The sequence below is a fragment of the Schistocerca nitens genome, chromosome 3 (genome assembly GCF_023898315.1).
Source record: "Schistocerca nitens isolate TAMUIC-IGC-003100 chromosome 3, iqSchNite1.1, whole genome shotgun sequence".
In the NCBI taxonomy this organism is placed as follows: domain Eukaryota; kingdom Metazoa; phylum Arthropoda; class Insecta; order Orthoptera; family Acrididae; genus Schistocerca; species Schistocerca nitens.
In genome coordinates this window covers 829,741,794-829,756,551 of record NC_064616.1, presented here as the reverse complement: position 1 = coordinate 829,756,551, position 14,758 = coordinate 829,741,794, and the positions used below count along the sequence as shown (strand labels likewise).

Sequence of the window (14,758 nt, the reverse complement as noted above, 5' to 3'; positions counted from 1 at the left end):
ACTTCATGGTTCAATGCACTCTTAATACCTTGCATTTTCTTTTTTCAAGGAATACTGGGAAGCCATGTTCTGTGGTTGCTGGGGCATTTCATGCACAATGGATGAGCACACTTAGTAGGCTGCCATGCCATAGCTACATACATAATCCATCCCTTACATGCATGTCTAGTGTCCATACCGTTTACATTCGAAACATCACAAAAGAGTTTGAATATACTGTCTTACTTTAAAATGGAGGAAACTTGCCTTAATGTACTCTGGTGAGGTAGGCAAATAAAATGTGACAATAAAGACATGAATATGGTTTGGTACAGATATACATTGTTACTTTCGACAAATCTTGCTTGTCAGCTGTTGACTTCCTGGGAGAATTAGCCAGTAGAGGTCTCCTGGTTGGATCTTGGTGTGAATCATTTGTCTACCTGAGCCACTGGATGTTTATGGTTTCAGAATCACAAACCATACCATATTTCACAGACTAGAAGACACACTTTTTACTTCAAAAAATTGCCTCCAAAATTCAGGTGCATCTTATACCGAAATTAATACAAAAATGTTCAGTGTTTGATTTAAAATTCCTGCCAGTCTTAAAATTGGCCATATATTCGATGCCACGGGAAATCTATCTCTACATGGCAACACTGGATTCAACTGGCAGCAACAGTGCACTGATGTGATGAACATGAGTTGCAGGGATTCACAAATTGCCCTCCTGCCCCGCCATCACAAACCCGGAACACTGTCTAGTCTATGATGTGTCACTGCAGTCTACAGAGCCAGTGAACTTGAATTGGAAGCGATTTCTGTTATCGGTAAGAATATAATATTTTTATTAATAGACAGTTTCATTACGGAAAAAATGAAATGTACCCGTATTATGCGGGCTATAAATTGAAAGTAATAGCATACGCAGAAGAACACAGAAACAGAGCAGCTGAGCGGCATTTCGACCCTCCACAAAAAAAATTGCAATTAGCGGGGTAATAAAGAAGAACCGGAAAAAATGAGGAAGACAAAGTGTGCAAATAGAGGACTTAATGCAAAACTAGAAGATGAAGTATTGAAATGGCATTGGAATTCATAAAATAATTATTCAAATACATGCTGGTAAGCTAGCACTGCAGTGAAACTTAACAGACATTAATGGTAGAGGTGATTGGTGCTATAGGTTTATAAATTGTCACGGACTTAGCATGTGAACCAAAACCAAAATATCTCGGAAAATGTCACAAAAGTATGAAGAGAAAATATTACCTTTCCATCACTATATTATTCAACATCGAAAGAAAACCAGTGTGGAACTAAGCCAATAGCGAATATGGACGAAACTCCTCTGACATTTGATGTACTGAGTGACAGAACTGTAAACATGAAAAGTGCTAAAACTATACAAACAAGTGGACATGAAAAAAAATGCACTACACTGTAATCCTTTCACGTTGTGCTGATGGCACTAAACTTAATTCAATGATCTTTTCTAGCACAAAACAATGTCAAAACCTTCTCAAATACTGCTAGTTATTGTACATGGATTAACAGAGTGTAGGAGAGAAGGAAAGATGTTTTATGTAAGAAGAGTTCACTTCTTGTGCTAGAACAGTTAAGTAGTCATTTGAAAAACTCTGTAAAAGAGAAACTGGGACAGGGAAATACAGAGCCTGTTGTTATTCTGGGATGACTTACTTCACAGTTGCAACCTCCTGATGTCTTGATAGTTAAACCATTTAAAGTGTATATGAGAGAGGAAGGGAACAAGTGGATGACGGATGAAACCCAACATGAATTCGTGCCAAAAGGAGCTTTACAACGACCTACAATCAAACAAGTGTGTCAGTGAATAAAACAGTCATCGTCTTGAGTGAGAGAAGACATTATTATTAAATCTTCCATGAAGTGTGGCATAAATCACACTCTTGATGGCAGTGAAGACCATCATATACATGAAGAGGACAACAATGACAAAGAGGAAGTTCAGATGACAATTTTTAGGGGTTTTATAGATCAGTTCAGTTTTATAAATTAAGAGCCTTTTTTAATCTGGCTTTGCAAATCTAATAATAAAAATGTCATTTTTTAAATTGCTAAAAAAATTAAGGTGTGCCTTATAGTTCGTAGAATCCTACAGTGCGTAAAATGCAGTACCAATCCCGTAACATGCCATGAACGTAAATGTATACCTAAGACAGACTAAAAGGATTTGGTAAGCCTTATACAAATGGAGTGTAGCTGGTGTCCAGAGGTAGCGCACCATGACACATATTTACATATAAATAATGTGACAGCTTGAGAATTATATGGCTATAGGCCTATAAGAATATAACAGAAAAAGTCCTTTAACTAGGCACAATTTCACTGAATTAGTCTTGGACATCTTCTGACTGAGTGTTGGGTGTTAAAATGGGAAAAGGAAGTTATCAGTTTCACTGCAAATAAAGGACTCCCTTCCTGACATAATGACTTGTCAGATTTTGCAGCCAGATGCTAAAATCAACATGACATTATGCTTCAGCAGTTGAAATATATGTAAAATATGACAAATATGTAAAAGTTTACAACAATTATATTTCTTGCCATTAAGACTTTCTTGACATAATGACTTGTCGGATTTTGCAGCCAGATGCTAAAATCAACCTGACATTATACTTCAGCAGTTGACATATGCACCATCTTCAGATGAGACACTGTAGCAGAATTTTACTGAACTGATGCAAATCTGGCTAAAATATGAAGTTATATAGATTTTAGGATCTAGCAGAAAACCTAGCAATAATACTGCAATATGTGCCATCTTCTGAAGATGGGTTATACCTGAAATTAGTTTCATGTAAATAAAATTGTATTGTGCTTCTACATTTCATTAGAGTCTTTGATAATGAATCGCTTGTTGGCAATTTCCATCCCCTATCACATCATCTTAAAGACTGGAATTACCACATACCTATTTGATGAAAACACGAGTGGCTGCAGTTTCTAGCATAAAGCTGGTTATGGTAACTGATTAGGCCTATATGTCTGTCCAACCACTACAAGTACTCTGAAAAACTGGAATACTCATAAAATGCAATATTTGTTTGTTTCTAAGTGGAATTCATGAATAGGTGTGGAGTAAATATGAAATGCTCTGTGATTTACAATCAACAACTTCAACAGCTTTTTTACAGTGGATCTGCTGCAAATTCTTAACTAAGTATGCGATCCCTTCTACTTAGCTGTGTTTTATGCCCAGCAGGCCTCAAACTGTTGCTGAACTTATAGAAAGGCAGCAGACTGAAAAATTTATGGATCCTGCATTAAACACACTAATGGAATGTGAAGAAGCCCTAATATGTAGTAAAATTGGAACTATCCTCTGCCAAACACTTCACAGTGGTTGCCAGAGTATGGATGCGGATGCAAATAGAAAGATCTGATACATGGAAAACTCAGTTTTAAATTACAGACTACTGAGCACATGAGAATCTTTAGAACATGGATTTTGAGTACTTGCAACATTTTCACATTATTCGTACAAAGATTAATATGGAACCATCCAAAATAAATTACACTGTGACAACCTGTGTTGTTTTAGACAATTTCCTCAGAAATAACACTGGGATCTAATACACCCTGGGTGCACTACTGGACAAAGATGATTTAGAAGATGCAAATGTTATTGGAGGAGGATTGAGAGATGAGTAAAATCAATTATGTTAGCTTGCAGGTATAATACCCAGAACCATCAATAATCTTGCTCTCTCAACTCCTACAGTTATTTTTAAATGATAGCACTTATCTTCAATAAACTTCAAGTCAGCATCATTCTCTCCCCCCAGGTCTCAGACAACTTTCAGCTGTTTGAATACTGCTCTGTGCATTTGCCACAGAACTGACAGTTCTCAGTATTCTTCTAAAGTCAGAAACTTTACTGGCATGAATATTTTGTTACTCAGGGAAGATGACATGGCTCCTCCTAAGCATCAGAACTCAGTGTATTCATGTGGTGTGTTGATACATGAGTCTTAGTCATGGACTGTGCTGTCCCCAGCTTGACTCGTGGAGGCATTTGACTCAATGCAACCTGAGCCCAGCCATACTAGAGCGTCAAATATTTAGAAGCCATTACTGGTAACCAAATAGGCTTGTGTTATGTGTGTACTGTTTATTTGCAATGCCTCAAGTAGCCAACAGTAAAATATTTCAATAATCAGTTGCTCCCTTAGTCGCCACCTTCTCTTAAAAAGTTATTGCATATAAAAGCTGCAACTCTCATCAGTATGCAACATTTCTTGTAAAAAAAGAGAGAGAGATTGCACCTGCTCTTGAAACACGCACATTTTTTTTAAGTTCATCAAATATCAAAATGTTTTCCCTGTCTCCTGCAGTGTTAAAATATGAACTGTATTACAACACATTTAATTCCTGTCATTTCTGCTAATTAATATATTATCGTGAAGATATAATATTTAAGTATGTTTTAAATTACAAATCTAGTTATATCAGTACCCTGTGAAACACACAATAAGCCACAAAACAACAAACACAATTAAGTTTTGTGAGATAATCTGCCTCCTGTCTCAAGGAGCATCATGCAGTGATTAAATAAGTCAAACCAAATACTACTTTTGTGACAGAGGATTATCACAGGAAGCATAATACATTTGCAACATCATAAACTAGTGTACATGGGGTTACATATTTTTCTTAACATCTTAGCAACATCATCTTCATTGTGAAGCTACAGTCATATCAAATTTTGTTAAGACACAACCAAAACAACTAGGGGATAGATAAGAACTGTCACCAAAACACAGTCCAGGGACATTAACATAACAAGCAATCTCACAAGGCCAGAACAAAATGTTCTTGGTGCATTGTCAGAAAAACTATGTCCCAGGATGTTTAAGAGCATGAAATTGTTTCCACCATCAGAATACATTGCTTTCAACAAACTGTCATAGTGCTAAGCTGATGTGGTATTCACAATAGAATTACAGAATGTACTGCATATAAAAGAACATTCACTTTTATATAATCTCTTCGATATCTGTAATCAGTTACGCCACTACCAGTGTGTCATCAGCTGTCTTTAATCTAATAAACATGACACTAGAAAGACATTTCAATAGCTGATTGTTTACAAGTTCACTAATTTAACAACACAAAATAAATTGGGTTGCCAATGCCAGACTTGCTGCATAAAAAAACTCACCCATTTTTGTCAAATGCTGAAAAGCAAGCATCCATCTTCTCGTTATCACCTGCTGGATTATAGTGCCCAAGACACAAATCAATAGGATCATCATGTACTGCATTACTCTCCATGGAAACACTGTTTATTTGGTCCATAAACGCCATGGCAAAGTCGAATGAAATTGGCGTCGCCAAGTACAATTATTGTTCACACACTGCAACAGCAACACACTATTTTATTGTGAAATCAGTAACAGGTAACAGCGCGCACTAACAGCACTGTACATATATTGAGACTGAGCGCTTCTCTTATCCGAGACTGGCACGTCTCACATAATCTGAAACTTCCCGACAATGCGGGGAAAAATTACATCACAACGATTTAAGGTAAGGGGAATCCCATGCTTCCGTGCTCAATAGCCGCTTATTAAATGCAGCATTTTCCGCAAGACAGAAAAAGCAAGAAGTACAAATAACCATAACCTAGAAGTAATTGATTTCTAGTGAGCTGCGTGTGTACAAGACACCAAAGCAATCGCGAACAGCGTACTTGATTTTCAAAAAATTAATGGAAGGATAGTATTGCAGACGATTTTCAAGAAGGAGTTAATGTCATGCGCGCACACAAACACACTCTACACTGCCATACGACATAAACCTCCTCAAAAAATGGCAAGCTCATATATGGAATTCTATCAATATTTTCATTGTTTAAGTTGACAGAATCCTTAGATATGAAGCATGCCGTCACGAATCACGGGCGATTCCCAGCTACTATTTATTTTGTGCCGCCAATTTCTAGCTGTCATTCTCCTTTCTTGTGTAATATAGTACAAATAATAACAGAGGCATCCATAAGTTGGGTGGACTGGAGTGTTCTGAAGATCTGTCGCTAATTTTCTTGCAAATAACACCTCTTTCAAAACATACTTCGCGCTACAACACCAATGATTTGGATTTCATCAGAAACGTAACAGCGATGCTGTATAAGCATCTGAGACGCGCTTTTCGAATGAGGCACAACGTACTGTATACGGTGTAGTAGAAGTACTAGCGTAAAATTTATTCGGCCTTGCATTAAAAATCCACCGCCTCACTCAACTCAGAAACTGAAACAACAACAAAAAAATGGCAACAGACACTTTCTTGTGAAAAACTCATCGACTTGGTATACGTCTTGTTTACGTACGTATTTTGATTCAGGAAGATGTTCTTGTTAAGGAAATGTGTTTCATTAGTAATTTAACGTCGTTTTACAGTGCATACGCAGACTGAGACGAATTAAATATCTAGTTTGTTTCTGAAAGTTTGACTGACTTTTTATTGGTTCACTTTTCATAGGGCACAAATTGTACAAGTGATATTGGACAGGTCAAAATGTGGATATAGTTATACTTAGTACAAGCAAAATAAATATGCAGATTAAAAATAGGTACGTATTCTTACAATCTAAGTTCAACATTACCTGCTTAAGTAACATTTATATTTACATATTCAGAAGTTCTTTTGATTTTACTAATTTGATTGATTTTATTTCGTGTTCCATAGGTCTAACTGTGTTGGTTTCACAAGGATGTGGAACGAGTCAGTTTTTTACAAATACCATATGATAATCTTGTAGCATATATAGACATTGCAGTACGTAATTATATAAAAGTTTATACAGTAAATTCTTTGAGCAGCAATACAGAAAAAAGACCATACATATTTTCTTAATATCATTAAAGCAATACGGAAAAACAGATACAGAGCACACACAGATACAGAGCTCAAGTTAAATAACATTCTTAGTGGCATTATGTCAACTTGTATCATAGAATATTAAAATTTTACAATTTACTTAAAAATTCATCTAGACTGTAAAAAGCTTTTTCTATCAGAAATATTTTTAGTGCTTTCTTAAACTTACTCTTGCTATGAATCTCTGTTTTTATTTCAGGAGGAAGAGCATTAAAGAGTTTTGTTCCAGTGTAGTGGACACCCTTTTGCGCGAACCTCAAATTTCTATGCTCGGTGTGTATGTCATTGTTCCTCCGTGTGTTATGTTCATGATAATTACTGTTTGGTTGAAATAGATCAATATTTTTACAGACAAAACACACGAGACAAAAAATATATTGGCATGTAGTTGTGTATATTTTAAGTTTTTGAAAGCTATTTCCACACGAGTCTCTTGGGCGCAATCCACATATAACTCTTAAAGCTCGCTTCTGAGCAATGAACACTTTCCTTGCTAATGGCTCTTTGCTCCAAAAAATTATGCCATATTCAACGAGAGAGTGAAAATAGCCATAGTATGCCACTTTTGCAGTGTTGGGTTCAACACATGGAGTGACAACCCGTAAAGCATATGTAGCAGAGCTAAGCCTCTTACAGCGATCTATAATATGCGAAGACCAGTTCATTTTCTTGTCAATGTTCACTCTAAGAAATTTTGTTGTCTCCATTCTACTGGCTGATTACCACATGTCAACTTATCTCTCTCTCTCGATTTTTCTGTTTTTGTACAGAACTGAATAAATCTGGTCTTACTGGAATTTAATGAGAGACCATTCCCCTTGAACCAATTAATAACATCTGAGAATGTGTTATTAACGGATTCCTCGAGATTACAATCTGTTCTACTGCTCATAAAAATTGTGGTGGTATCATCAGCAAATAATGTAAATTTACACGGCAGGCTTGTACATGATGGTAGGTCATTACTAAAAATCAGGAATAATAGCGGCCAAAGAATTGAGGCCTGAAGCGCTCCACATGTAATGGAACTCCATTCAGAATATGAGGAAACATTACATACTCCACCTGAGCTACTGAAGACAACTTTTGTTTTTTTGTCTTGGAGAGACGACTGTAGCCAATTGCCTGCAACACCACTTATTCCTACTAATTTTGATTTTTGCAAGAGAATCTGGTGATCAACACAGTCAAACGCTTTAGGCAAATCACAGAAGACACCAATTGCTAGCATTTTTTCATTAATGGTATCTAGGACTTCATTTACAAGTGCATAGATTGCCTCTTCTGTTGAACAGCCCTTTCGAAAGCCAAATTGGTTCTTGCTGAGAACTTCATTCTTCATGAGATGATCTGTAATTCTTACATGTCGTAGCTTTTCTAGAATTTTAGAGAAATCTGTCAGCTAGAGGTAGGTTGATAGTTCGTTAGTTAGTTCAGTTTTATTGTCCTTTCTGCACAGGGGCTTCAAAATGGCATACTTAAGTCTACTGGGAACAACGCCTTTCTGAAGGGACTAGAAATATTATCAACCCATGCAGGGTATGATGATTTTTTGAATTTCATCTACAGTGACAGGATTAAGGTGCATTTCTGAAATTGTGTTTGAATATACAGCTTGACAAAGAGTTATAGCTTCATCAACATTGGGCTTGCAACCAATCTGTTGAGTTACTGATAGGAAGTGTTTATTAAAAATCTCAACCACACTTTTGGGGTTTTCTACTAGGGTACCTTCATATCTGATTTTATTTACATCTTCTTTGCTAGTTGTATCTCTTCCCATTTCTTTTTTTACAATGCTCCAAATTGTTTTTATCTACATCTACATCTACATGGATACTCTTTAAATCACATTTAAGTGTCTGGCAGAGGGTTCATTGAACCACCTTCACAATTCTCTATTATTCCAATCTCGTATAGCGTGCAGAAAGAATGAACACCTGTATCTTTCCATACGAGCTCTGATTCCCCTTATTTTATCTTGATGATCGTTCCTCCCTATGTAGGTCGGTGACAACAAAATATTTTCGCATTCGGAGGAGAAAGTTGGTGATTGGAATTTCGTGAGAAGACTCTGTCGCAGCGAAAAACGCCTTTGTCTTAATGATGTCCAGCCCAAATCCTATATCATTTCTGTGATACTCTCTCCCATATTTCACTATAATACAAAACGTGCTGCCTTTCTTTGAACTTATTTTTAGAATTATCTATTTTCTTCTCTTAATAAAGGGCTTTTGATTTCTGTATTAGTTTCTTTAAAATTCTATGGTGTAATCTATAGTGTTCCTATTTTTCTACACCTTTAGATAATCCTATTGCAGCATAAGTTTCCCTTTTGGTTTTACATGACTGTTTTATACCTTTTGTGATCCAAGGCTTACTTACAGAATTGGATGCACTTGTTTCTGACCCATATCTTTCGAAATATTTTTCAAAAAGAGCACAGAATTCAATTTATAAAACAGTTAAATTTAGTATCAACATTATCACGGCTACATATTAAAGACCAATCCAATTGCTGCAACCTATGGTTTAAAGTTTCTTTTGCCTCTTCGTTCTTATGAATTTTCATTGAGGAAATTGTTTTTTGAACAGAGTAACATCATAAAGAGTGAGAATTTGTCCATAATTATATGAAAGCCCACTTATAACCTGCCTGACAGTATAATTCTGATGTCTAATTACATCTAAAAAAATGTTATTGATCATAGTTTGAGACTCGGATGTAATTCTTGTTGGGAAGTTTATTACCAATATCAGATTAGATAAGGTCATCACAATCTCAAAGTCAATTTTATTCTTCTTTTCTGTCATAAAGTTTATATTGAAGTCATCTAAAAATACAATACCCTTTACTTTGCAAGTAACCCTGACAGCAGGAGTTCCAATATATGTAGAAAAGTTTTTATGTCACCTGAAGTATAGAAACAGCACTTTATTAGGAATGCTTTATTTTTGTATTAAATTTTGTATGCATATAAACGTTTATTTCCTCTGGTATCGTATGTCTACCATGTTGCATGGTACTACCTCTGATAATTTTAAGTTAGTAAAATATCCTTCTACAGATCACCTAACAGCATCACCAGCGTATTTCTAGAAAAACTGAACATGCTGTTAGATATATCTACAGGGAGAAAATGTTTGCATTAGGACATTGTAATAGGCGGAGATCTGAAAGCAGATTCTGATGTAACAACACACAAATGTAGTGTCATTGAGCTGAAAAATCTTCTTAGTCAGAGTAATTCACACTTTATCAATAATAGACCCACTAGAGATGAAGCATATCTTGACAACATTTTTATCAGTTTTAAAACTACAGAAGAATTATGTGATGTGACAGTTTTCCCAATTTCAAATCATGATTCTGTGTCCTTAAATTATATAACTCGATTCTCCGCTGATAAGCGTAATTATGCAAGGCTTGTTCCAAAAGTTGTAATCACCAGACCTGTCACAAATGATAAAATTGTCAGGTTTTGTAAGTCCCTTGCTCACATAGACTTATTTGGCCAATGTTATGGTGACACACATTATAATCTATGTAATGATTTATCAGGAAAGCTAATATTTGAAATGATTTTTAAAAGAATTTTTGACACAATTTTATGACAACATTCCCATAAAAAATGCAAAAAATTGATAAAGGCTTCAAAAAGCAAGGATACAAAGAAAAAAACGAAATCCATGGTATACTGAAGAACTAACAAGTCTGACAAACCAAGATATGCTGTTATGCAACGTATACAGAAGTCTTAAAACTGACCATTCCAGATTAGTCTATGTTAAATATATGAATCGGTATATAAAAGCCATAATGGAAACCAAAAAGAACACAATTGCAGGGGTATTGTGAATTCTACCTCTAATAGTGCTGCTAAATGACAATAACATTATTATTATTATTATTATCATTATTATTATTAGCATCTGATAGGATGTTGTTCTGGAATAAGTTTGAACATGTTTGATGCATAGTGTTTGCCTATTTGTATAGTAATTAATGTACATTCTTGTTCTGCAGCAATTTGTCTGTTTTTGAGAGGTAATCCTTAGAAAATAAGATATTCTCACAAATTAATAATCATGGAACATTCAGAACACCACCCCCAGCAAAATAAAGTTTATAGTACTCCATTTTTTCGGCCAAAAGTTATTTTTAGAGCACTGTTTCCCTTTCTAAAAATATTTATGCTGTGAGCTGAGTGTTCCCAGAAATTGATCCCATATTGAAACAGTGAGTGGAACTGTGAGAGTTGTTCCAGAATTTAATAGTCTTGGAGCCTAGCAGACAGATGCAAGTTTCTACACCTACATCTATACTCTACAAAACACTGTGAAGTGGATGGCAGAGGGTAGATCCCATTGTACCAGTTATTAGCGTTTCTTGGTGTTCTATTCACATATGGAGTGTGGGGGAATGGTTGTTTGAATCCCTGTGTGCATACAGTAATTACTCTAATCTTTTCCTAACGATCCCTATGTGAGTGATGTGTAGGGGGTTGCAGTATATTCCTAGTGTGATCATTTAAAGCCAGGTCTTGAAACTTTGTTAACAGACTTTCTTGTGATAGTTTATGTCTATTTTTAAGAGTCTTTCCATTCAGATCCTTCAGTATCTCTATGACACTCTCACATGGATTAAATAAAGCTGTGACCATTCATGCTTGCCTTTCTGTGTGTACATTCAATATACCGTGTTAGTAGTATCCGAGTAATGTTCTAGAACCGATAACACTTGCGATTTGTTATAAATCTCCTTTCTAGATTGATTGCACTTCCCCTTAATTCTACCAATCAACCGAATTCTACCACCTGCTTTACCCACGAATGAACATATGTGATCATTCCATTTCATATCCCTACAAAGTGGTACATCCAAGTATTTGTATGAGTATAGTCATAAGATACTACTTTTTTTTTGCTTTGTGTAGTGCAAAATTTTACATTTCTGAACATTTAAAGCATGTTGCAAATCTCTACACCATTTTGAAATCTAATCAAGATCTGACTGAATATTTATGCAGTTTCCTTCAGATAATACTTCTTTATAGATAACTGTATCATCTGCATAAAGCCAGATTTTACTATTAATATTACCTATAACATCATTATATATAACATGAACAGCAAGGGCCGCAGCACACTTCCCTGGCGGACACCCTGAAGATGAGTCTCCAGCAAAGATAACATGCTGCATCCGCCCTAACACAAAGTCCTCAATCCAGTCACAAATTTCACCTGATACCCGATATTATTGTACTTTTGATATTAAGAGTAGGTGTGGTACTAACTCAAATGCTTTTCCCAAAGCTTTTAGTACGTCATGTGAGAAAAGTGCATGTTGGATTTCACATGATCGATGTTTTCGAAATCCATGCTGGTTAACGTTGAGACACCTCATTATTCTTGAGCTCGAATATATTGTATGATCCTACAACAAATTGATATCAAGAATATTTGACAGTATTTTTGTGGATCACTTCAACTATCCTTCTTGTAGACAGGTGTGACCTGTGCATTTCTCCAAGAACTGGACACAGTTTTTTTTAGGGATCTAGACTAGATTATAGTTAGAAGAGGGGCTAACTGAGCCACAAATTCAGTACAGGATCTGACACGGATTCCATCAGTCCCTGGAGCTCTGTTCAGCTTTAACGATTTCAGATGTTTCTCAACATCACTGACACCAATACTGATTTTATTCATTTTTCAGTGGTATGACGATTAACTTGGGGCAATTATCCTGGGTTTTCGTTTGTAAAGAAACATTTGAAAATGGAGTTAATCATTTCAGCTTTTGCTTTGCTGCTCTCAATTTCAGTTCCTGTCTCATTCGCTACGAGATTGAACATTAACTTAGGTGCCAATAGGAGCCTTTACATATGACCAAAATTTCTTTGGGTACAGTGAAAGAGCACTTGACAATATTCTCCTATGGTACTCATTGAAGGCATCATGCATTGCTCTTTTGACAGTCAAACGTGTTTCATTCAGCATCTCTTTATCTGCAGCCCTACACTTTGTTTTACATCTGTTATACAGTAGCCTCTGTTTCTTTAGAAGTTCCTTTACAGTGAATGTACCCCATGTAGGTTCCCACACATTGTGAACTCTTCTATTGCGTATTTATCTGCCCAGTGTATGGTGAACTGTTCTTTCAAACTTGAGCCAGAATTCCTATGTTGAAGGTTTCAAGTTCCTCATTGAGATATGACACTACTGATTTTTTATATCGTGTACTGAACATATATACTTTTCTGCTTGTTTTAGTTGTCCATTGTAGTTTGGTAATCGTTGTTGTCACAACCACATCATGGTCACTGATACCAGTTTCGATGCGGATATCCTCAAAAAGGTATGGTCTATTTGTTGCCATTAGATCCAATATATTTCCATAATGAGTAGGTTTCCTATCTATTTGTTCAAGGTAGTTTACATAGAATGCTTTTGTCAAGTTTCAAAGGATGTGTTACCATGCCCACCACTAACAAAACTGTAATTTTCCCAATTAATTGTTGGGTAATTAAAGTCTCTGCTAATGGTTACAGTATGACTGCGGAACTTATGTAGAAATGAACTGAGGTTTTGTCTAAAGCTTTCGGTTAAATCAGGTGATGAGTCTGGTGGGCGATAGAAGGATCCATTCATCATTTTATGCCCATTTCTGATACTGAGTTTTGCCCAAACAATCTCACATGCAGCTTCAATTTCTACCTCAGTGTAATGAGTTTTTTGTCTACTGCGACAAATACACCACCTCCATTTCTCATTTGCCTATCCTTTCTATATGCACTGAAATTTTCCACGAAAATCTCACAGCTATTAATTTCAGGATTCAGCCAGGTTTCGTTGACAAGTTACTTACTGATGGACCTGCTGACCTGACAGACCCAGGTATTTTGTCACACTTACTTTTCCTAGAGGGTGATATTTTAATCTTGCTTGAATACACATGTGGCTAGATTATAAAACAAATGAAAGTTGACACAGTTTTCAAGATATTTACAATGTTTGTTTTTGGGGAACCACTCTGAAAGCCTTTCATAGATTCTGTTGTTGACTGCAAGGTTTCTGGGCTGGATCCAATGAGCAAATGCTGGTTTCATCAGCAAATAGAACAGCTATTTGGGAACTCATATATTCACCAAGGTTGTCCACATGAATCAAGATGAGTAACAGTCCTATGATTGAGCACTGAGATACAACATATTTAGATGGTAATTCGCTGGAAATGAAAGAACTGATGCTTCTTTTATTTAGAATGTAGAACTCATGCTGAATGACCTCTTCTGCCTGCAGTGTTTTAGCTATGAACACAATCAGCGATGTGCTCCACCTTTTACAACTTGTATTTCTAATTTCATGAGAAATATTTTGTGATCCAGGAGACTGAAGGCTTCTGAAAGTTCTAGAACAATACATACAGCTATTTTATGTTGATCAAAAGAGTTTAAAATGAAGTCTAATAACTCAAAAATTGCTGTTTGTGTAGAATTAGACTTTCTAAAACCATGTTATTTAATAGTAAGAGGTGACTACATATTCACAATACTTATGAGCCTGTCATAAAAAAGTTTTTCTAGAGTTTTTGAAGGGGAATTGAAGTATGACACATGTTGGTAGTTTGATACTATATCAGAAGCACATTTTCAGCAGCAGTGAAAACTTTTGCTATTTTCAGAACATTTGGAAAGATAAGGTGGAAAATTTTTGCAAATGGTATTGCTATGTGATTAGCGCAGGCTTTTAATATGAAATCAGGTACCACATCAGGGCTTAATGATTCAATTTTACTTCTAATTTCATCAAGATTTGTTTTAAACCATATGTACAGGGTAGCTCT

At 35.8% G+C, this 14,758-nt stretch overlaps 1 protein-coding gene across 7 annotated transcripts in view; it reads right to left on the bottom strand.

Annotated features, from left to right (window-relative positions):
* LOC126248848 (uncharacterized) overlaps positions 1 to 14,758 on the bottom strand; it is a 292,144-nt gene that overhangs the window by 164,205 nt on the left and 113,181 nt on the right. For 4 of the 7 annotated variants that reach the window (XM_049950271.1, XM_049950272.1, XM_049950273.1 and 1 more), the window contains one exon: positions 5,189 to 5,384. In XM_049950271.1, coding sequence (XP_049806228.1) covers positions 5,189 to 5,334 — 146 coding nt within the window. In that variant the 5' untranslated portion in view covers positions 5,335 to 5,384. Of the gene's footprint in view, positions 1 to 5,188; positions 6,125 to 14,758 lie in introns of those variants that run through there. The other 3 variants (XR_007545548.1, XR_007545549.1, XM_049950275.1) reach the window with 1 other exon arrangement.